This window comes from Grampus griseus, assembly GCF_964374135.1.
Source record: "Grampus griseus genome assembly, chromosome: 19".
In the NCBI taxonomy this organism is placed as follows: Eukaryota; Metazoa; Chordata; class Mammalia; order Artiodactyla; family Delphinidae; genus Grampus; species Grampus griseus.
Genome location: NC_139013.1, coordinates 53,689,654 through 53,714,587, shown reverse-complemented (window position 1 = coordinate 53,714,587; position 24,934 = coordinate 53,689,654). Strand labels below are relative to the sequence as shown.

At 47.2% G+C, this 24,934-nt stretch overlaps 1 protein-coding gene across 1 annotated transcript in view; it reads right to left on the bottom strand.

The window, feature by feature from the left end:
• Positions 1-24,934, bottom strand: part of CDH13 (cadherin 13) — a 1,031,132-nt gene that overhangs the window by 35,650 nt on the left and 970,548 nt on the right. Inside the window, exon 11 of the mRNA XM_082677069.1 lies at positions 3,702-3,844. Coding sequence (XP_082533195.1) covers positions 3,702-3,844 — 143 coding nt within the window. The remainder of the gene's footprint in view (positions 1-3,701; positions 3,845-24,934) is intronic.

Here is a 24,934-nt window from a genome sequence, read left to right as displayed (position 1 = left end):
TGAACCACAGCTTTTTTTTGTGTGGAAGCAAAGCTTTCCTCTGTGTGGTTCCCCTTGTCTTCCCCTGCCTTTGCCTAAGATGATTTTTGTAGGATTGTTATTGGTGTTGGGAAAAATGTATAGTTTTAATGCAGGGGTTTAAGAAAAACCCCAAGTTAGGGTAAAAACCAAGAAAAGAATTGTAGCTACTTCGGCTCCTTTAATGATTATATTTGTTGGGGAAATACAATGGTGGGAATATTTTTGCAGTAGTTTTTGATTTTAAAAGAAAAATTGTGAGAGTCATGGCCTCCCAGTAGAGTTATAAACATGTTGGAAAATACCTGGGTATGGTGGCGAGTTTTTATGCAACAGTGAGTTTAATCAATGAGTTTATGGTACAATGCCCGCTCCCATAGTTTTTTAGAAGCATAAAAATAATGTGTATTGTTTTGATTATTATGGTAGGGTTGGGAAATTTGTAGATGAAATGTTGTTTGAATATTGTTAATCACTAATAGAATTATATGTTTAAGTTTATGGCTTGATCAAGCAGAATGTGCAGGTACAAGAACACCTTAATCTTCTGAGAAGAATGAGGAAACCGCAGACAGAGTTCCTGACGTAGATGTGACCAAGATGTACCTAACCACAGAAGATGAAAGAGACTTTGGGCGATGGGAAAATTACCTAATTTGTTTTGATTAATTTGCTGATGTAAACCACCTTTGTTTTGTGGCCTATGTGGGGGAGTTTTTGGCATGGGAATGAGGATGTTGAATTTGAAAATGAGATCACTTTATAGTATAAATGCTTTGGAATCACGAAGAATAAATTTGTCAGATCCTTGCATCCTCTGAGGTGTCTTGTGTTCTGTCCACGCCGACTCCGTCTTCCCCTTTGGGCGAAACCTGTCCAGCTGGGGCCGGTCCCCGGCACTTATCTGTTCTGATGGCGACAATCTCTTGCATTGTGACTCCCTGAATAAAACCTCCTGGCCTCTATTTCAGGCCCACGTTGCAGTGTCTCATGGGATCATCTCAACATCCACCCCATAAGTACAACATGGGAACAAGCCTTTGAAACCAGTTCCATTTCTATTAATGGACTAGATTTCTCACTAGAAATTTTCGTATTGCCATTCTCTCTTTCATATTGAGTATGGGTTGTTTTCAAAGCCTTGTTTTTTCCATCCAAATGTTTTCTAGATTCATCCTTTCTAGTTTGTTTCTGTTGCCAACAGGCATACCTTGACCCCTTCAACTCAGATACCTGCTATGTCTTACAATGTTTCCCAGCTCCAGACTCACTCCACCCAAACGACTCCCACTGCTTCTCTTACCTTGATTTCTGCACAGCTTTCTAATGCCTCCTTGCCTCATGTCGCATCATGATCTGACTGATTTTCTACACCGCCACGGGGGTTGTCTTTCTAAAGTACAGCGTTTATTCTCGAGGAGTTTGGTAACCAAATCAAACTCCTTCGCATAGCATATGGAGCGTTTCATGATCTATTTTATGATCTATTCCACATATACATGAGCGCCTGCTCTAAGTCAGGCACTGTGATAAGAGCTGGGCACTCCACACAAGACCTAGTAACCTTATCTCTGTAAATATGGAGCCTCCAGTAATGCCCACCAATGTTTACGTGTCTCACATAACCACCTTCTTTCAGGCTTCTAGTAGAATGCCTTCCCTTTTCCCAACCTATCCTTCATCACTTGGTTTAGAGATCCCCTCAACCAAGAAGCTCCCCGTGACCACCTCTGAGGCTGGATGAGGGGCTCCTCTGGGCTTAGTTCCAGTAGGACAGTTGTGACAGTGTATTGCCACCTTCTGTTTGCTGGCCTAACTTGCCAAGTAACTCGTTTAGCTCACTGAGCACAAGGACAAAGTTATTATTATTATTCATCTTTGAGTCTCCAGGACCAAGCACAGTGTCTGGTCCAGCTCTCTGCTGATGAATGTCCATGTGCTATTTCATCATGTCAGTTTCCTCCTCAAGAACTTACGGGATCCTTTGGGTGCCTGCTCTATCAGATGACTTGCCCAGATTTTGAGATGTCTTGAAGATATGACTTTCCGGTACACATCCAAATAGGTTTCTACGTATGTACTCACAGTGGATGTAACCCTTCTCTTTCCTTTTCTTACCTCCCATGCCACACTCCCTTTTAATTTTGACTCCTCTGCTCTATGCCCTCAGGCACCCCGACCTCCTGACCCTGCCATTTATCCAAATCCTGTCTTTCAAGGCCAGACTCAAAGGTTGACTTTACTGTGAAACCCGCTCTGCCTACTGGGTGCCACACTGATCACTCACTTCTTAGACACGTGCTCTCCTACTTGGTTTTGTGTAAGTACCCAGCCTCTGAGAATTCTTAGTTCACCCGTTATTGGGTAATGAAGGCACATATGAAGAACCCTATAAAAATATTCATTTTGATATATATATAGGACTCAAAATCGAATCTTCAGCTATGAACAGCTGACTTTTAGGAATTACAGGGAGAGCAAAACTTCTTGTGTGATTGACACAGTAGACATCTTAGCTTAACATACCCAGAAACCGACTCTGACTCCCCCCATCTCAGCCAATGGCAAATCCTGTTAGCTCTGTGTCCGAAATATATAGAGGATCTCCAGAATCTGATCTCTTCTCATCCCCTACTCTATTACCGGTCCAAGCCACCATCTTTCCCAGGTTGCCCTCAGTCTCCTAAGAGGTGTCCCTACTTCTGTCCTTGTCTCCTATGTCTGATCTCAACAGAGCAGAATGATCATGGCACTTTGAACTGTACTCAGAACTTGGCTATGGTAACCCATTTCAACATAAAGTAGAAGCCAAGGGTTGTACAGAGGCCCACGTGACCCTACATGATCTGCATCCCCATCCCCTTCATGTACCACTGCCCTCTCTGCTCCAGCCCCCAGCCTCCTTGCTCTTCCCTTAGATTGCTTCAGGGGCCCCATCCCCACTTTCTTCATGTTTTTGCTCAATGTCACTTCCTCAGTGAGCCTCTCACGGCTGTCTGGTTCAAACTGTAGCATCCTTTCATTTGCTATCTTTTTCCTGTTTCATACATAAATAGTATACTTTCTTTTTTTTCTGAATAGTATGTATTTTACTCAGTTTCCTTCCGTCCTCCATGACTGTGTCAGCTGCACGAGGACAGTGATTTTTGTTTGTTCATGACTGTATCCCCAGTGTCTGGAACAGAGTCTGAGTTGTGGATACTGCATTATTAGCTTTTGAACGAACAGCAATTGTTCCGCGCTTATGAAGCTACCAGCTGAGGGGACCTGATGTCTTTCCATGGTGCATATCATAAAAGGAAAAAAGCTGAGGGAACAATTCAATTGTCAGGGTCGGTGATGTCCTCTGGGACTTCCTTTCAACTTGCATTAGGTAAAAAAAACCCTCCTTGTAGATGACAACATGACACCAAGATGAAGGACATCAATGTGGCTTCCTAGCCTTGGCGCCTACTTGAGACGGAGCACAGAGAGCTCACTGCTCTGACCCTTAACTAGACAAAGACCCAGGAATTCCAGGACTTGGGATTTTACTGACTCACGTGTGTTTACACATTTGCTTTCCCTGCCCCCCGCCCACATTTAATTCTTCCCAAGCACACCTTTAGGTATATCAGAAGAAATGTAAAAATATATTTAAAACTGAAAAGTATTCACTTATTGGCATTTAAAAAATTACTCACCACTGTCGATTGCCAGGAAGAGGGCAGTGTACACGCTGTTATGGACGAATGGGGACTCGCGGTCCAGCACAGCAGTGGTGTCAACAGTCCCGTTGATGGGGTTGATATTCAGCCAGCCTGCTGGGTCCTTGTAAACAGAATACCTGAAAGAAAAAAAAAATCCCCAAACGACGTCAGATTACATTCAAAATAGATTCAAGAAATATTCAAGGAGTACTGGGCACAAGCTCCCAGGGTAGCTGCCAGATAATTCTTAATACAAATCCACAAACATCATTATAGCACAGTTGTTCATTCAGAAAGTAATGACCTTCCATTAATTAACTCTGGGCCTTTTCTGTTTTAAATATTTTGTACATGCACCTCCTTTATTCCTCATGACAAGCCTGGGAGGAAGGAGCTCTTATCTGCCCAGCTCTCATAGAGGCAGAGTTCACAGCCTGTCTCCTGAGTCCAAGTCCAGCTTTTTTTTTTTTTTTCTTTTTTCTGCTTTTACATCTTGGATGTATCTGGTATGCAGACTAGGCAGGAGAAGCACTGTCATGAAGGTACAGGCAAGGCACATGGACACCTGGAGGAAGAAGTAATTATCTCTGATGGAGGGCAACCCCGGGGTCCTCACAGAGGATGCGGTATCTGAACTAACAGAAGGAATGGGGGGATATTGTCAGAGAATGAGAGGACAGACACGTCAGGAAAAGAGAAGAATATGAATTAACATATGGAACAGAGATATCACTAAAAATGTAAGTTCCACAAGAGCAAGGATATCTGTTCACTGTCATGACCCCAGCTCCTAGAACATTACTTAGCACATATACAACACTCAATAGATAGTTGCTGAGTGAATGTTTTTGAGAGTCCACCTGCCGATGCAGGGGACACGGGTTCGTGCCCCAGTCTGGGAAGATCCCACATGCCGCGGAGCGGCTGGGCCCGTGAGCCATGGCCGCTGAGCCTGCGCGTCTGGAGCCTGTGCTCTGCAACGGGAGAGGTCACAACAGTGAGAGGCCCGCGTACCGCAAAAAAACAAAAAAACCAAAACAAAACAAAAATCAGGTCAGGGGGCTTCCCTGGTGGCGCAGTGGTTGAGAATCTGCCTGCCGATGCAGGGGACCCGGGTTGGAGCCCTGGTCTGGGAGGATCCCACATGCCGCGGAGCAACTAGGCTCGTGAGCCACAGCTAGTGAGCCTGCGCGTCTGGAGCCTGTGCTCCGCAACAAGAGAGGCCGCGATAGTGAGAGGCCCGCGCACCGCGATGGAGAGTGGCCCCCGCTTGCCACAACTAGAGAAAGCCCTCGTACAGAAACGAACACGCAACACAGCAAAAATAAATAAATAAATAAGTAAATAAACAAATAAATGAGGCAGAAGGAAATAACTGCCCTTAAAAAAAATAAAATAATAAAAATAATAATCAGGTCTCCATCGTTGTCCTATTTAATTGCATTTTTGCTGGGCCCTTTGTTTCCCTCTATTAGTTGATGTATTTTGTTTGGTGCCTCTTCCAATTGGAGACCTTAGGGAGGTCTGCCCGTGCCACAGATCTCCTTGATGCCCATCTTCCTGCGTCTCCTCAGAACCACAGCCACGGAGAGAGGAGGACGGGGTCATTCCATTTACTGAGAATTCCCAAGTGCCTAGTGCTGGGTTTCACCATGCCCACGCCCTCCAAACTAAGAGCTGCATGGAAGCCCCTGGAAGTAGGTGTGATCCTCCCCAACCCTGGAGCTTTTTACCCGAGAGGGGAAAACAGCTCAACACCTATCAACCGACCTGCCCTTCCAACCTCCTGGCCTATGAGCCCTTGTGTCAAATCAGCCCTTTGGACCGACTGGCCAGGCACTCTGTAAGTTTCTGCATTTTCAAAGGTGTCTTTTTAATAAAACTTTGGTGCAAAAATACTGGCGTGCAAGATATTTTCTGTGCTTCTGGGCCTGAAAAATGCATATGCCTTATTAAATTGGCATTTACCGGCAATTTATCTGTAATGTGAACTTCGCTTGTTACAGGGGAAGAAAAATCAAATGAAAAACAAGACTCATTTCAGTCTGTATGTAGCTTCACAGGAGCTGCTGGCGTGCTGGCCAAAGCTCGACCTCTTCCAGGTGTCAGCGTCGAAAGACACAGGGCAGGCTGATTAGTAGATCAGAGCAGTGGGGAGGCGGCAAAGGGGGCACCTCACCACGGTCCGGGCCTGCTTCCCTCCTGGGAAGTGGGTTTACTGTCCGCAGGGCCCTGGCAGAGCAGGGAAGGAAGCTCCCAGGCCAGAGGCCCGGGCCTGGTATTGACCTGGAAGGACTTCCAAGCCAGGGGCCCAGCTCTCATGGGGGGAAACCATCAGAAATATCCCGTGTGATGGCATGGATTATAGGGAGGGTTGGTATTTTTAGACCAACATACGAGCCTAAGCGCAGCTCATTCTCAAAGCGGAGTCAGTAAGGATGGCAAAGATTATGAGAGCCTGGAAAATGAAAAGAAGAAAGGGGAGATACAGAGTGATTTTCTATTCCTACTGAAGGAAGCAAACAACCCTGTAAAACCACAGGGAAGAAAGGAAACAGCAGGTGTATAATCAGCTCCTCACTTAATTCCAGCCCAACAGGCCCCCTGTGTTAGATGAAATATCTGCTTGGGTGATTCAAATCAACCATTTTATTTAAAAACAGAACTAGAAAGAACTCCCAGCAGAAGGAAATACAATGTTTTGAAATAGCTCATGTAGCTATGGCTCTGAGTACAAAGGAAAGGGCATATTTCAAATCTCCTGACAAAACATACACAAGAGACTGAGGGACCAGTGGATTCCGGAATCCCAGCTCAGTGACACAGCACAGGCCATCACAGCGTCTGCAGAAATCTGGGGGACAGCGTTCTCTCCCGCTCCTGGGGAACCAGAGCCAAGGAAGCAGTCTTGCTAACAGGAAGGGCTTCTCAGGGACGGAGAGATGCCACAACCAGCAGACGTGGACAGGAAGAGCTGCCCGGATCCCTACTGTGACAACAAGCAATGCACAACCACACCTAAGGAGCTCACTTTCCACCCTTCAGTGGACAAAGGGACGTTTGGTGTGAGTCCATTATCTCTGCTCTGCCACAGGAAGTAGGAGGTGAGATCACTAGGGATTATCTTTTGCTTGGACCACTCCAGTGCACCTGGTTCTTGCTTCCATTCTACTTGCTACAGTCAATTCTTCAAAGAGCAGCCAACTGAAAATTGACCATTTTCAGTGTATATGTCATATGATGTAAGTTCCTGCTCAGAATCCTCCAGCAACTTCCCTCTGGGCACAGAATAAAATCCAAACTCCTGACCATGTCTCCAAGGCTTTGCCTAACTCTCCACCTGCCTTTCATCTACCTCATTTGACTGTGTCTCTGGTACCTAGAAGAGTGCCTGGCACACACTGAGTAGCTACTCAGTTGTTGGATGAATGAATGAATGAATGAAGAAGCCTTCTTCAACATGCTTTGACTGACCCAGATCCTGGGTGACCCAGAATTCTAAAGGAATTTTGTCCCGAGGTGCCCCATGGACAGATCTCTCAAAGAGGCTACTAGGCAGGGAGCAAAATGGCTGACTTTCAGAAGGAAAGCAGGAGTCCAGCACAAACCATATTTTTTGGCACAAAGCCTGAGTTCAGGCACAGTGAGCCCGCCTCCCAGGTAGGGTGCTGGGAACCCTCCAGAAATCCAACCTTCCAGGCATCAGCCAAGGGCCAACCTTGCCAGCAGGCCTTTCTGGGGACAGCAGTTTCAGGCTCTTCTCTGCATGTTCCATGATCAGAACAAGGAGACTGATGGATCAAAAGAAATTCTATTTCTGGGCTTCCCTGGTGGCGCAGTGGTTGAGAGTCCGCCTGCCGATGCAGGGAATGCGGGTTCGTGCCCCGGTCTGGGAGGATCCCGCGTGCTGCGGAGCGGCTGGGCCCGTGGGCCATGGCCGCTGGGCTTGCGCGTCCGGAGCCTGTGCTACCGCAACAGGTGGGGCCACGGAAGTGAGAGGCCCGCGTACAGCATAAAAAAAAGAAAAAAAAAAGGCAAAAGAAATTCTACTTCTTTTTAGAAATCATTTAATTCCTGGTTCTCCTAAAACCATGTTAATTCTAGAGACCACATATCCAAACCCTTGAGGACACCAGAAATCATAAGGGAACATGTTCTGTAGGTGAGGTGATGGCTGGCTTCCACTCTCTCACGTATACCCAATGACACGCAGATTAGGTCTTTTGTGTTTATTGCAGAAAACTCAGGCAACATAGATAAGCAAAAAGAAGAAAGTTAAAAGCACCCTCATCTACCTCCAGAAATAAGCATTACTAAAATTTGGTCTAGAGGCCATACTATGTACAGATACACACACGAACACATGCATGTTTTTAAAGTGACCATGCTGTTCACTCTCTCATTTTGAATAACTATTTGCTGGGTGTCTCGTGTGCCAGGTGCCGAGTATGGTGCTGGGTGGGGCAGCAGTGGATTTCCTGTTTTGTTGGAACTTACACTCTGGCAGGCAGAGAGGATGTTGATTAGTAATTTACATTAGTTATTTAATTACACTGGTGATGACTGCGGCCAAGGCAGTTTCCCTCACATAACACATCATGTTTTTCTATTTTTCAGTATTTGCTTTCTGTTGTATCTAGAACTGGAAACACACATTCACTGATCACCGAGGAGGTGCCACACGATGTGTGTACGTTATTACGTATCATCGCCCCATCAGCCTGGAAGGTAGATACTATTACCCCATTCTACAGATGAGGAAACAAAGGCTCAGACTGGGCCAGTAGCTTTTAAGTGGCAGAGCTGTGGTTCCAATACAGATTCTCTGTCTCCTGAATGTAGTCTGCATTTTTGTTTGCCTTGAGAATAGACTGTGAGGGTTGGTAATTTTTCTATGCCATTAGCTCTCCACATCTGGCTTGTATCAGGGTTACCAGGTTGCTGAGTATGATGGGGCCTTTCTGCTTTTACCAAGTTCCCCAGGTGGTTCTGGTTTACTAAAGCTTGAGATCTACCACTCAACCCACAATGATTAAACTCGGAAAGGAAACCCTAGGACTGTGTCCTGTGGATGGGTTTTATTTAGGGGGTTAACTCAGGAACATGGCATTGGAATCTACACAAGAGTAACATTTCCTAAAAAAAAAAAAATACCCAAACTATTAAGCTGATATAAGACTCTTTTAAAATTCTATTTCTGTTTATAAAATTTCACACACCCTTGAGAAAGGTTTAATATAATACAGCACATGTGTGTGAATTTAATATCTTCATCCCTAGAAAGTCTCAAATAATATTGTCTTAAACTGTTCTTTTGTTGGAAGGTTCATATTGACAACTCCTAAGTCAAATTAGAGACTAAACCACTGGGACAAACTACTCAGTTACGGTGGAGATATCACTGGTAACTGAGGTCTGAGAATCATTTGTTCTAAAAGATAGTCATTCTTAGTCACCACCTGCTCTCACTAGTGGGAGAGAAAAGCGCGGGGCCCCAGCCAGCGGGATACTGACCTTGCTCAAGTTTACTGTGAATCTTCTGAGCCTGCAGAAGACACTGTCGACCCCCGACCTGCTCCTCCGTGCGTGAGCCCTGTGTGCACGGAGCCTTCCCTGTGTGCATGGAGCCCTCCCTGCCAAGCAGAGGGGAACTGACATTTCCCGGGCACCAGCTACTTGCCGGGATCATGCTTGTCATCTCCAAATACCGGCTCACCACCTGTTCCAGGCAAGGCAGGTCTGCTGCTCACCTCTCCCAGCAAAGGTCACGCCTGCTCTCTTGTTTGAGGCCATTAATCCTTTGTTATAATTTGCTGCCGGTGGCCTTACAAAGGTGCTGATAGGACCTTCTGTGACATGGCTTTGGGACCGGGCTCTTTCTAGTTGGAGCTTCATCCCCATTCTGCAGACTTATTTCTGAAGATGATTTATGAAGTCTCCCACCCTGCCTTCGAAACCTACGTGAATGCAGCAGTTATTAAAAAAGGAAGCAAAGTCCCCACAGCCCTGATTATAAATGTCTTGTAGGGTGCCCTCATTATTGACTCAGGCCAAAATGATCACAAAGAAATACGGAGAAATCTAGCAAGACAGATTCAATGTGTAAAGGCACAAATTTAACAATGTCAGAAAATTTGGGAAAGTGGGACCCTGATACAGTAACTGCACATGTGGCTCTTTTCAGTAACAGGCTGAGACTTCAGACTTCTGAAATCCAAGAACACATTTGTCAACTCTAGACAAGAATGTCAGTTGATATCTTCAGTGTTGGTGAAAATATTAAACAGATGCTTTAAAAATGCAACTACAAATTGTTTTTCATGATTAATGATCATTACTTTTTTTTTTTTTTTTTGCGGTATGCGGGCCTTTCACTGCTGTGGCCTCTCCTGTTGCGGAGCACAGGCTCCGGACGCGCAGGCTCAGCGGCCATGGCTCACGGGCCCAGGCGCTCCGCGGCATGTGGGATCTTCCCAGACTGGGGCACGAACCCGCGTCCCCTGCATCGGCAGGCGGACTCTCAACCACTGCGCCACCAGGGAAGCCCCCATTATTATTAATTTTGCTATTAATGATCAGGCCTGGCTCCTCCTCTGTGCATTGTCAGGGTCAGGGTTAAATTTCCCACACCTGTATATCCATGCTGGGTGGCTTTTCCCAAGCACTAGAAACTGCACTTGGAAGGGAACGGGATGACCTGGAATTCGGTACAACTTGGTAAAATGTAAGCTTTCCTCCGTGTAAGGATATTCACCCGTTTGTTCACTTATTAGCTGATTCCATGAACAGTCATCTGCCTTTCACTGTGTTCCTGGGTCCAAGAAGGCAAACAAGAACAAGCCAGCAAGGATGGCTCATCGTCTGAATATTCCATTGACCGTGTCATGAATGAACTTCTGGCCACGTCTGTCATGGTCTCTAACATCCCTTCCCGCTTAACCCTGGTTGGCACACTTACGAGTCAGCCTCTCAGAGACTAGAACCATCCAAATACATGCCAACCAGCACAGAGCACAATGTTCATCTCACAGAAGACGAGGGGTTCCAGGAAGAGGCTCAAAGCAATGCTGGACTAAGTAAACCCCAGACAATGAGGAAGCAGCAGAGAGAAACCAGTCACCAGACAGAAGAAGAGAAAGGAGATTGCGTTTATCAGGGCCTCAAAAAAGAGTGTTTTGCAGCATTTATTTGCAAATTCATGTTCTGGGTAAAGAGGCTAAAAATTTGAGTGAGAGGTACTTGCACGTCTGCTGGCAAATGTGTAAGGACAGAAAAAGCATACATTTTTTAGCAGACAGGTGCTTAATAAAAATTTAAAAGATTATAGTAGGGTTAATTGATGAGACCAAAGTAACTCAAAAACTTAACATGAGGTCCTTTAAAAAATTATCATAGAGCTCTACGTGGGCTGATAATTTTATTATGATGTGACTTAAATACTTACATATGGATGTAATTCTTGTGCAACTGTAAAACCAAAACCAATTTACAAAAACACAGAGCCAATGAAATTTAAATTAACATCATAAAAACAAGTGGTTTGCCCAGGATTAGGTGACGCCCTCTGGCAAGGGGACGAACCGCTGGCATGGCTTGGAAGGACACCTCTTCGTAAACATGCCAAGCAGAGCGTGAACTATATAGCGTGTGCTGTCATGCGTGTTGTTGGAAAAACTATGTCAAAGCAAAACAATCCTTGCTTCACACATGTTCACTCCGAGAACAGCTTATGGCTGGGGTTAAAACAAACTAAGAAACAAATTGCTTTTCATCATTTATTGTTCCAAAATAAGGTCTCAGTCAAATCTTTTTTTGGTTTTGAGTTGGATTTTGGTCCCCACTTTAAATCAGTTTGTCTTCGGTGGTCCTTTTCTCTCCCCATCTTCTCTAGATAAGGGCTGCTGGTGGTCCCTGCTCTTGAAGGATCGCGAACTGGAGGACTTGAGCTGGATGAAGGCTGTGGAGGCAGGACTTTGGGGGTGCTGACCCCACACTGAGACGTGCCCTAGGAAATTACTCCAGGCCCACACGCCTCCACCTAGGACCGCTGAGGACAAAGAACATCCTCAGGAAGAAAACAACTCGTGCTGAGCCTAACTCTAGAGAAGCGGCCATCTCTTCCTGGAAAATCTCAACATTTATAAATAGCGAAAACTAAAGGCACCGCTCTCGACGTCAGCCTCCACTTTGCCCTCAAACAAGCCCCTTCTGTTTTTTGTGTGTTTCTAATACGATGACAGGATTCTGCTGTCTTATCAGGCTTCTTAAAAGGAGACTTTCACTTTTCTATCCCACCAGGCCATATTTAGGCTGTGTGATGGGGTCCAGTTCTCAGTAGCCACTCATGGGCCCATCCTTAACGTCCCCAGGGCACAGGGAAGGTCCACATTCCTCAGGTCTAATTATGTAAGCGTTGCAGTCAAGGTTCACCCATAGCCCAGCCCTCACGCCCACCCAGGGCCCTGCAGCCCCGCCCCCAGGGATCACTGTCATGCCCCCAAGGAAGCAAAGGGGGCCCTGCTGGCCCTGGGCCAGCCTCTGTCCCGCAAGCCCATCTGCTGGGGTAGAGTCAGGCCAGGGTGGAAGGTGGGCGTGGGCCTAGGACCCTTGGATGGTGATTGGAGGCAGGGTTTCCAGTGTGTAAGGGTCTTCCAGAAGGCCAGCACTCAAGCGAGGATGGGGACGGAGCTCCCTAGACACTCACTTTGGGAGATCTGGGGTGACCAACGTGAGACAAAACAGCCTCTCTTTCTCTGATTTCCAGGACAGAGGTTGGATTTCTTCCTCACCCTGCAGGCATGTAGCTCAGCATCCTGTGGCTTGTGAGGCCATCCCTCGTCCATGATTGCCCAACTTTACTAACACTTATTAGAAGGCTGAAAAGCAAAATAAACTAGTTTCGGCATTTCAGAGTTTGGGATGGATAAAGCCCCCGGCAGCCTGTGGCCCAGGTTGGGGGCCTCTCTGCCCAGGGCTGTACAGCTTGCAGGTCAAGTTCAGCTTCTGTCCACTAAAGGCGATGGCGTGGTGGTGTCTGGGCCAGGTGCTGTTTCCCGTGGTGGGTTGTCTTGAAGAAATGTGCTCATTGGGAGAGCAAACCAGGATGTCAGAAGACTAGCACAGGAAAGTTAGTCAAACCCCCTGCATTCGTTCTCAGAGTTTATTTTTATTGGGTGATTAACTGACAGGCCATGGCCACTGCTCAACCCCTGAGCCTTTGAGCTCAGCTCAGACCAAGCTGGGCAGAGGTATCGGCGCTTTCGAGAAGTCGATGAGTGAGGCTGCCGCAGAGACCACAGTGGGACAGATGGATGGCTGAGCCCGGCTTTATGCCTTGAAGGTCGGTGAGCACGGCCTGGCCAGCTGCCACAGAGGAGGTACTCATGGGCGGGTGCTTGGCTTAGCGGACAGACCTCCTCCCTCCACTGCAGTCCAGGTGGTGAGCGATTGCAGACACTGCTTCTTACGGAGGCTGGGCTGTGGGGAAAGCCACATGGTTCTTGCTTCATACGGAGAGGCCTCGCCTGGAGCGCGTTTCCACTGACCCATGGCCCATGGTCTAGCTGAGTTATCCCCCAAGCAGGTGATTCCGCTGGCTCCCCTGTGGGAAGGAGCTGGCAGGCATCTCCCACCACGGAGCCCTGGGCCACACATGCCCAGCCCTGGGCACTGATGTCCTACATTCACTCCATGCATATTTTTGGAAGACATGTTAGGAGCCCAGAGCTCTGCTAGGGACAGGGGAGGCTGCAGTGAACAAGGCGGGAAGCTCCCCACCCCCTGATGCAGATCTTTGTCGAGGGCATTCATCGCCGGACACTGCCCTTTGCACACGAGGTGGTGACTGCACATGATGGGGAGTGGCTGTCTCCCTCTCTTCCCAAGCCCAGTGACTTGTCACACGTCTGGTCCGTCGCAGGTCTTAGTCAAGGACGGGTGAGCGCATGGGCAAAATGCCAGTGTGTGAAAAGCAAACGGGAGGACAAGCTACGGAATTCCGAGGACTCAACGTCCCAGGATTTGCAGGGTGTGTGAGGACGGCCGTGTGCCTGGTCCACGCGGTATGCGGTGGGTAAGTGGCCCTGGTGCGGTCAGGTGTGCGGAGCCACAGAGCTTCTGACAAGGGCGACAACGCATCCTGGGCCTCTGAGCTTCCCGCTGCCCGAGGACGCCAGCTGTTTCCTCATTCTTGCCTCCCCACCATCCACGATTCCTGCTCCCCAGACCTGAGGCCCCCAGCCCTCCACCCTCCCAGCCTGCTTTTTAGCTGGTTTCTGCCGGGAATTCTGTCCCCAGCTCTCTGCTTGGCTGGCTCAGTATCATTCTTCAGACCTCAGTTCAAATGTCACCTCCTTCCTACGCAGCCCATCTAAGGGGCCTCTCCCCATCCCATCAGGCTGTTTGCTTTCCCACTGGCATGTGCTGTACCCTGCAGTCAGCCTGGTAATGTGGCTATGTATTGATTTACTTGTTCACTGCCCGTCTCCCCACTGGAATGTAAGTTCTACAAGAGGACAAAGGCTTGTTCACAGCTGTCCTCAGGGCCTAGTTAGGGCCCAGCTCGTGGTGCAAGTTTAGCAAGTGTTTGCTGAATAAATAAATAAGCCAGTATGGTTGCATGGAGGTAGAATATAAGAAGAGAAGTCAGCCCGTCCAAAACATTTACTTTGAGCCTTGTTGTTTTACATCAAAAGTAGTATTTACAATGGACATTCCTCAACGGTCCACGGCAGCATTTAAAATCTCCCAGGACCCTCTGGGATGGTCCACATGAGAGACTTTTACTCATTTTACATGTTTCCTGTCTGAACTCTAGAAAAGGAAAACTTATGCTTTCTGGATGAATCAAACTCTTCTAAACTGACTTCCCAGAAGACTCAAAAAGAACCCAGGTAATTCTTTGCACTTTGCTTGGTTGTTTAAAAAGAACATCGCATATGCTTTTTGTGTCTTGAACTTTTCATCTAATTGTGATTAAAAGAACATCTCAGTTTAGCCAAGAAGGAAGAGTTGTCTCCAACGTCTCCAGTTCCTAAAACAACACTCCTAGAAGGAAACAGGTGAAAATCCCTTAAAACTCTATATATTCTTTGATCTAGAAATTCCTTTGCTAATATTTTGGCCTAAAGAAATAGTAACGGAGCAAGTTCTAAAATTTGGGAATGCTGGGTTAATAAAATCAAAGCTTCCCCTCCTTTGCAGGACTTCTCAGAGCCTTGAAAATGTAGATTCACACTGTGAATATCCGAGAAAAAGCCTCAGAACACAGCATTACTCAAACTTATTTGGCAGAGTTATTTAGCTACAAGAATGTTTCTTCCATTACTGTTCATTATAGAAAAATTAAAGAAATACCAGGTAACTGTCTATCAAAAGTGATTAGTTACCCAGATAATGAAACACCATGCATATATTAAAAGGCATGATAGGGCTTCCCTAGTGGCACAGTGGTTAAGAATCTGCCTGCCAATGCAGGAGACACAGGTTAGAGCCCTGGTCCGGGAAGATCCCACATGCCACGGAGCAACTAGCCCGTGAGCCACAACTACTGAGCCTGCGTGCTACAACTACTGAAGCCTGTGTGCCTAGAGCCCATGCTCCACAACAAGAGAAGCCACTGCAATGAGAAGCCTGCGCACCGCAACGAAGAGTAGTTTCTACTCGCCGCCAACTAGAGACAGCCCGTGCATAGCAGCAAAGACCCAACACAGCCAAAAATAAATTAATAAAATTAAAAAAAAAAAGGCATGATAGGACTTCCCTGGTGGTGCAGTGATTAAGAATCTGGCTGCCAATGCAGGGAACATGGGTTCGAGCCCTGGTCTGGGAAGATCCACATGCCACAGAGTAACTAAGCCCATGCACCACAGCTACTGAACCTGTGCTCTAGAGCCCGCGAGCCACGACTACTGAGCCCACGTGCCACAACTACTGAAGCCTGCACGCCTAGAGCCCGTGCTCCACAACGAGAAGCCACTGCAATGAGAAGCAGCCCTAGCAAACTGATATAATACTATATAAATATTAGGTTGAATCATAAAGTTGCCATTTTATTGGTCAAAACCCATCAAATATCAGCAGTTCCATATGGCCCAATCTAATCACAAGTGTACATACAATAAAAATGACATGTCATAATTGTGCGTTTTCTGCTACTGGACAAGAGTTCTTTGAGGTCCAGGAGACACGTCTTATTTATCTTTGCTTTCTCTTCTCCCCAGGCATCTACTGGCATTTGGTAAACATTGGTGACTGATGAGTAAATTACCAAGATGAGCATTTTGAATTCCCGTTCCAATAGAAGGCTTAATACGGCTCATATCAAGGCTAGTTCTCTCATTAAAAAGAATTACCGTGCACTTCTCGGCAGGAGCTACTGAAATGTTTGCCAAGACCTTTTCTTCTCACTTCATAGGAATACAAATTAAATGTGTCTTTACAACACACACACACACACACACACACACACACACACACACACACTCACACACAGCCCAGTGTCATCCAACCCTTCTTGAGTCACACCACTCACACACACAGGCTTGTGGCATCAGACGGCAAGAGCGGGCATCTTGTCCCCAGGCTCCTGGGTGGGCACCAAGGACTTGAAGCCCAAGGTCAAGGATGGGCTGGGAGGCAGAGAGTGAGTGGTATGTGGTCCCAGCACCCCCCGGTGTCCTGATCCCTCTCTTCACGCACTATTTCCACTCCTGCCTGTCCAGACCACAGCCCAGGGCATCTGAGTGTATGATGCTGGGCTCTTACTCCTGGGAGGAGCTGGGGCTCTGGGTATAGTCACATTTCTAAAAGCTACTGCTATGCAAGAGAAAAAGAAAAGCGCCTTCCCTTCAAATGCATGAGTCAAAATTGACACAAAATAAACTAAACCCTTGAATCGCAAAAAAATGGCCAAATTAGCAGATGCAGGGAAAGGCTGCCATCTCCTGAAACCACGTGGTTTACTCTCTGGCTCTCCCATTGTGGACCTTTGAGCCAGGCTGTCGGCTGGTCCCTTCAAGAGATCTGTCATTCCCAAACCTGGCCAGTCCTTGGGCCTCATGTCCCTAACACATGGTCTCTTGGAAAGCTATTCCAAGCCTTCTTCAACCTTTGAATGTAATATTGTCTTTCAGGGCCTCTACTGTCAATTTACTAACATTCTTGGCTTTTAAATCTCCTACATTGACATTTTATTGTGCAAAACTGAATATATTTCCTTCTCAAGATGGCAAGGTTGGAAGTTGCCTCCTTGAGCGCCCGCCACTAAGATGGTGGTCCATGGGGGAGATGGGTAGGTTTGCGATATGCAAGTAGAAGAAAATGGTAGCATCTAGGTGATGGGTGAATGAGTGCTCGCTGTAAAACTCTTCCGACATTTTGCGCGTTTGAAACTTTTTTAAAGTTGAGGGAAAAAAAGGATGAATGTGTCTTTTTTGGGGACAGTAAGCACCTTCTGTTCCCACATTCATGTCTTTCCACAAAGAGACCATGAACCTTCAGGAGGTCACACACTGTATGACTGCATGCATCTGAAATCTTCAGGCTAGGCAAACCCATAGAAACTGAAAATAGATTAGCAGATTAGCAGAAAGATTAGCGATTGTCTATAGCAGAGGAGAGGCAGAATGGAGGTGATGGCTAAAGAGAATAGAGTTTTTCTGGGGTAATGAAAGTGTTCTAAAATTGATAGTTGTGATGGTTGCGCAACTCCGTGAATATACTAAAAACCATTGAAACGTATATTTTAAATGGGTAGATTGTGGGGTATGTGAATTATGTCTCAATAAAGCTGTTATTTATTTATTTATGTTTGGCTGCGTTGGGTCTTCGTTGCTGCACGCGCGCTTTCTCTAGTTGCGGCGAGTGGGTGCTACTCTTCACTGCGGTGCGCGGGCTTCTCATTGCGGTGGCTTCTCTTGTTGCGGGGCAAGGGCTCTAGGCACATGGGCTTCAGTAGTTGTGACACATGGGCTCAGCAGTTGTGGCTAGAGGGCTCTAGAGCGCAGGCTCAGTAGTTGTGGTGTACAGGCTTAGTTGCTCCGCCGCATGTGGGATCTTCCTGGACCAGGGATCGAACCCGTGTCTCCTGCACTGGCAGGCAGATTCTTAACCACTGCATCACCAGGGAAGTCCCAAAGCTGTTAGATATAAGAAAAATACCTTCAAGGAAGTGAGCTCTCCATGGTTTCCAAGGTGATTAAAGCACAGCAAAACAAGACAAAAACCAAATACCCTTCGCGGGATGCTCTTCAGAATACTCTACTAATGAATTGCAGAAAGCCAAAAAGTGACAGGGGTATTTTGATTTTCTTTCATTTTTGCCTGCTTGACATATGCTCGGTCAAACGAAGAACTCTCTGAGTCTCATCTACGGGATCTTTATTCTTCCTTGTAATGACTGCAGCAGAATGGGCCATGGTCACTAGCTGCCTGGTGAATGACTGACTGACAAATGAATGAGGGAGCAAGCACCCTGCTCTCGCCTTGGCCGTTCCTATCAATTCACGTCACTGTCTTTGAATGGATATTTCACTTATCCTTAATCACGAAGGTTACAGCTGTTTCTTCATGGTATCAAGGATTCTTGCTTCTCCCAAACCCAAGCAGGAGTCCTCGTCTTGTCACCAATTTGGCCTGATGACATTACTGCCACACTTGAGCCTTGGTTTCCCATCTATAGGACAAAGGGCAGGTTCACCGATGGTCTGTAAGGTTCTTTCTAATGCTAGTAAATTATGACAGTCTTTACCCAGACAATAGTTATTCATGGCCGAGTAAAAAGTTATAAAATTATCCCTGGTGGGTAGCTTCAAACTGGAGTCCTGGGAGTTTCTTCTATATGAGGAGTGACATTTTACAATATAGTGTAAATGCAGCGTGCAAAGTCAGCCATTAAAGGTGAGAAAAATAAGCAGCTGGCAAAGAATGCCCGTATAAATTGCTCACTCTGACTTCAGGCGGATAATTTTTTTAAAGTAAGACCACGAGAAGTACATTTATGTCCCCAGATCCAATGCAAATGCAGGATCTGTACAATAACCATTCATCAGGTCCCGTGGAGCTGATTTATGGCCCAGCGGCCCTACTTTGTATGCTGATGGGCTCAGAAAGTAAACTGACAGCACAGAAAAATATATCCTCCGACTCACTGCAGATGATGGGTTATAAATGAGCACAACCTGATTTTCTGCTCTGGAAAAGCAGTGTTTTGAAACTCTCATTAGAAGTTAGTCGTTAAAGCTGTGCCCAAACTTGACTGTTTGGCCCGTTGCTTTGTTGCTGGTTTAGTCATTTAATTTCCTGACAGCGTTGGGCAGGGAAACTACTGCCTTTGCTTTGGAACATTCTAGGTCGACTTCTTTGTCTAGATTTAACACCAAGTCAGCCAGACTGTGCCCAGGACACATTACACTGCTGGCCCCTGCAGAGGTTTCGTGCCCATGTACGACAAGCTGGGTGGCACAGAACCGGTATCCAGCGCGTGGGATGATGGGAAAGCCACCCAGGTACCCTTAGCCCCCACCTGCTCTGCGGGAGACACTGCGCTGGCCTGGAGCAAGTGGACGCAGAGGGATGACTGGGCTTCTGACCCTCCTCCCCCAGTATTAGCGGAGAGACTGAAGCAGTGTTTACCGGACTGGGTGCCCCATGGTTCTGGCCCCAGCATCACCTGCGGAATTAAAGACACAGATTCCCAGGTCCTGACACTGGACTTGTTGATCTGGTAGGTCTGAGGGAGGGCTTAAGCCTCTGTGATTTTAACACCCCCATCGGTTTTTGATGCTGGTCCAGGGCTGGGCATTTGGGATTCGCTGGGGCCTGGGGCTGTGCCATTCCTATAAGCAGCTGGAAGGCTGAGGTATAGAGTCCGGTACATTTGATCTAACAAGCAGGTCAGGAGCCTTCTCCCCGGCGGGGGGATGGCCACGAAGCTTCGTTTTCACCCTCCATGTCCAGTGAATCACCAAATCATTTTCATTCTACTTTCTTCATGCTTCTCAGATCGGTTGCACGTCTTTGAATTCTCTTCCTCGTTGCTCTGGCCCTGGTTACCATCATCTCTTAAGCGGCCTCGTGGCCTCTCCTCTCTTCCCCTAACACCTGTTTTGTGCCTGAACGAGCTTTTTCTAAAATTCAGATCTGATCATAACATCCTTCTGAGTTCAGTCCTTCAGGTGTCCCGACTGCCTACAGATCAAGGCTTAAATCCCACAGTGGGCCCCACAAGACCCTTCACTGTCGTGCTCGCTTGTTCAGTGAGCAGCTCAAGCCTCTGTGCCTTTGCCTATGTTTCCTGGGCCCGCACACCCTTTCCCTGGTCTGCCTTCACGTCTCAGCTTGGCTATCTCTTCCTTCCTTGACTCGTACAGGCAGACACAGATGTGCCTTCCTCTCTGCCCTTGTCATACTGTCCTGTTTTGCCCCTGAATGTCATTTTCATCACAGCTTTTATAAATATAAAGTGTTTGTTTATACAGTTACCCTTTCTTCTAGACTAGGTGAGCCTGGAGAGCAGAGGCCAGGTATGTTTTGATGTCTATATATCCTCAGGACCTGTGAATCCTGGGGATGGATGATCCTGGAACTGGTAGGAAGGCTGGGGAGACGCACAGGGGTTCTCCCAAAGGCCGTACCAGGGGAGCTAATCCTAGCCAGGTCTCCTCTTGGGGTTGCGCTGGTTCCAACACAGCTCTTGTTCAACCAGCAGCCCGTATCTCTGCTGGCCTCTCTGCATCAATAATATTATTCCTTTGGGGAGGCCGCTACTCCTCAGGTTGGCGGGGAATGGCGAGGTAAGTGTAGAGGTCTCCAGGAGAGCCTCCTGGGACCCCTTCAGGAGGACTTAGGAGAGGGGTTCCAACATAATTTCAGGAGGCCTGAACTGGGAAGAAATCTCCCATGGCCAATTTGAGCTTGTTCAAGTTCACCCACCCATGTATTCATACATCTACCCATGTATCCATCCATATATACATTCACACACCCATCCATCCACGTATCCATCCATTTATCCATTCACATATCCATCTCTGCATCCGTGCATCCATCCATGTATCTATCCATTCATGTATCCATCCATGATTTCAGTATTCATCGGATGGCTACTGTGTGTTAGGAACTCTTATGTATTACTACATCTATGACAACTATTATGCTCTAGAAGGAGCAAGAGTATTAACAATATGTAAACAGACAATATAATAATTTCAAAGAGTGACACGTGCTCTGGAAGCCATCACATTGGGCAATGGTACAGGAGCACCTAGTAACAGGTGGGCAGAGTTAGGAAGGGCTTATTTAGAAAGCAGTGACCAAGGAACGCCTCTCAGAGGAGATGACAGATGAGACTTAAATGAAAAGGAGATAGTCAAGTAGAGATATAATGGGCAGAACATTCCAGGCAGAGGAAACCATGGTGAGCTGATGAATCAGGGAGGAGCCTCCAATTGGGAAGCAGTTTGGGGATAGTGGCTAGAACAGAGGCCAGCAGATTGACCCGAGTTCAAATCCCCACTCAGTCATTAACACCTGTGGGTCACCAGGAGTGGTACCAAACTTTCTGAGTTTTTTCTCTCCCGTATGTAAAATGGAGACACTAAAACCTTACACAAGGTGGTTGTGAAGATTACACCACATGTGGAGCATGGTCCTTGGCATGGGGTAGCTTCTCAAACTCACATATTTCAAAATCCTTTTGCCATGTGAAAGTCACCATACTTACTGCATCAGAATCCTGAGACAGGGGAAAAGATTGCTCACCTAGGTTCTGGTAACCAGTTTCAGACTGACACTTCTATCTGACTTCGGTTTCCTTCCATATTTAAAAAATACTCTATGTACTCCTTTTATTATGCACGTCACCCAGCTCTAGTTACTGTGAAACTAGAAGGTCACAGCTTGGCTCCAGGCTCAAAAACATGGCACCTGTCAGGCTCATGATTTAAGAACCTGGCCTTCCTCAGTGGAACCACAGTGTAGTAAAATCCAGTCAACGATTCAATCCGTTGCTGCTGAGTAAAAGCTGGGAGAATCTTAAGCTGCTATATTAACACTAAACCTTTTATTAGTAAATGTTTTTAGTAAGATGACATTGAAACCCCTACTTCCCTCTTCCAGTCTCCAAACAGCTCAGCTTTGGAAGGAGGGCCAGAGACTCCGAATAGGAAGCAGTGACTGTGCTGGACGAAAACAAACCCCAAACCCCCAAAGGGAACCAAGATAAAAACAAAGCACCTTACAAGGGTGTGGGCCAACAGGACACACAAACCCAGTCTGCTCAGGCCTGCTATTTTAGGCTTCCCTCTTTTGATTACATTCACATCTGGCTCTTATTTTCCTTTTAGATTGCCAGAGGTGCACTGGTCAAGGTTCAGCATCTAGTTTTCTGAAGGAAAAAGGAAGCCCAGATTAGTAGCATTTGCCCATTTCCGTGGTGTAAATACTTCCACCGTGACTGACTTCGAGTCTCTCGTGATACCGTGGAGTGCGGAATTGGACAGAGATGGTAACAACTGGCTTGTGAGCTGCTCTGAACTGGCTCTGGGCCAAGACTGCCACGTCATCACCCTAACGTCATGACCACCTACTCTGGTTGGGTACACCGTCAGGCATGCACACATGACACCTCATATAATCGTAAACATCACTGTTTGCGGCAGGGATTGTTATTACCGGTTCAAGGATAAGGGGACTGAGCTCAGAGGGACTGTGTGGCCCACACAGGCTCATACCATGAGAAGGTGGCACTCTGCCCCCGCCCCCATTTCAAGCCCTCCTGTTTCTTCCCTGGATTAGTACCTTGCTTCCCAACAGGCTTCATGACTGCAGTGTCCCTGGGGTCCTCCCTCAGTGCTCTTTTGTGTATATAACCATCTATCCCAGTTCAGAACTGAGTCCAGTTTACTTAGCTTGCCCTAGAATGCAGCCTATACTTCCTCATACAATCCCTTTACTCTGGCAAAATGGATTTCCCCACTGTCCCCAGATGTGCCTAAAATCACTGACCACCGTCTCCCATCAGCTTTTCCCTACCCTGCTTATCCAGGATGGTCCCATGCAAATCCTGGCCCCTCCTACCAGCCCTCCTGGACCACCTTAGTCCCTGGGGCTCTCTTCTTGAGTGTCTACAGCGTTTATGCCTGGACTACTCGCTTGGGCCTCAGCACCAGTGGCTTTTTTTTTTTAAAATAAATTTATTTATTTAATTTATTTATTTTTGGCTGCGTTTGGGTCTTCACTGCTGCACATGGGCTCTCTCTAGTTGCGGCGAGCGGGGGCTACTCTTCGTTGCGGTGCGTGGGCTTCTCATTGTGATTGTGGTGGCTTCTCTTGTTGTGGGGCATGGGCTCTAGGCACATGGGCTTCAGTAGTTGTGGCACGCAGGTCAGTCGTTGTGGCTCGTGGGCTCGAGAGCACAGGCTCAGTAGTTGTGGCGCATGGGCTTAGTTGCTCCGCGGCATGTGGGATCTTCCCAGACCAGGGCTTGAATCTGTGTCCCCTGCATTGGCAGACGGATTCTTAACCACGGCGCCACCAGGGACGAATGCATCAGTGGCTTTTGTAAAAACTCTTGCTGTTTGATTTCTTACTGCTTCTAGGAGACCACAAGCTACTGGAAGGTAGAGACAGTGTGGTCTGCATAATTATAAAAGAGCCACAGACTCTTGCCCAGACAGGTGTTTAAGAACAGTGCCCAGAGCAGAATGTATGTGACTTGTCCACTGTAGAGCAATTGTAAGGAAGGATTCCGCTATACTGGGGTCTCAGACCCCACAGCAGCCTTACGAGAACAAACTCAATCTATTAAAATATATTTTAAAACAGAAAATCTCATTCTCTCCTCCCTTTAAACTATATTTACTTGTTACAAAGAGCAAGAAAAGGCAACGTCTCTATGGCTGAGTGTGCAAAAGACTCGAGTTCTTCTGTGCTCTGGGTATGGGATACAAGATATATCATAACTCAATTCTCTGATTCACAGAGTTTTGGAGGATAGATGGGGCTGTCAACCCTAAATGAAGCTGGTCTGGATGGCTGCGGGCTGTGACCTTCAGGTGACTCTGGCCGAGCCTTCAAGGAGCGTGGTCACCCAACCCTAGCAGCGGTTGGCTGTGCCTGCATTTCTGGCTGCATCTAACAACCACTCCAGCCAGAAAAAGAGCGTGAGATTCTGAAACTATGGAAACATGGTAGTACTGATGATGCTGTAGGTGCAGATGTGAAAACTCCCAAGTTTGGGGAGCCTCATGCCTCAATGCTGAGACGCCCCACCCCTAGGAACACCCTGCTGGAGCCCTATCCATTTTGGACACAGTTATGAGCCACTCCATGGAGGGTGTGTCAGGGAAAACATTCTCCAAGGATCCTGCTCCATAGGAGAGGTCCCGCGGGACTTATCTTCCAGAACGGACCACTCCTGGGTTTGGTTTGCATGGAGTCCACATGTGGCTCTCGTGAGCCAGGTCAGGGTGAAGTCAGTGAGGACAAAGGCTCGACACATTCTGGAATCAAAATTACTGTCATCTGTGCCTGATCAGTGCAATGCCACATGAGCATTTGCCTCTCACTGTTAATTTGCCTTAAAAAGAGGCAGAGACCAGAAGAGAGGATGAGTTAGTTTTAAGAGACACTGACAGTGCCCTGGCACTCGTACCCCTTTAGTGCACATCAGGCTGGTGCCACCTGCCAGCACCTCCATTTCTGTGTCTGAGATCTTGCTCTGGCAGCCAGAGCCCTTTGCCCACCTGTGCAATGGGCTGGAGTGCTGGAGAATCAGCCCCACTCAGAGCGCCCCTCCCCCATAACCGATGGGAATTGACGTATAAATACCCCAGCTCCATCGCTTCGGGTCAACGAAGCCTCCACGGGTTCCTGAGGTTCCCTGAGCAGGAACGGCCCCCTTTGCCCACAGCGGTAACTGGCTGGACAATGCAAAGTGCACTGGTGCATTCCCTTCCCTGTCTCACTTGCCACTCCCTTGCTGGTATTTTACGAGATCACCTCCCAAACAGACAATTTGCACCCATCCCTGTCTCAGTGTCTGCTTCTGGGACAACCCAAACTGAGACAGTTGTGTCAACAGAATTCCTATCGGGCAGTGGTTAATTCTTCCGGAAGCCAGTGCCTAGACCAGCATGAAATGACTTCATCCAGGATAGTGGTGAGTTAATTACAATGAGCTCTCCTTAGTGTTTCAACAACAGGAGAGGAAACAGAGCAGAGGAAGT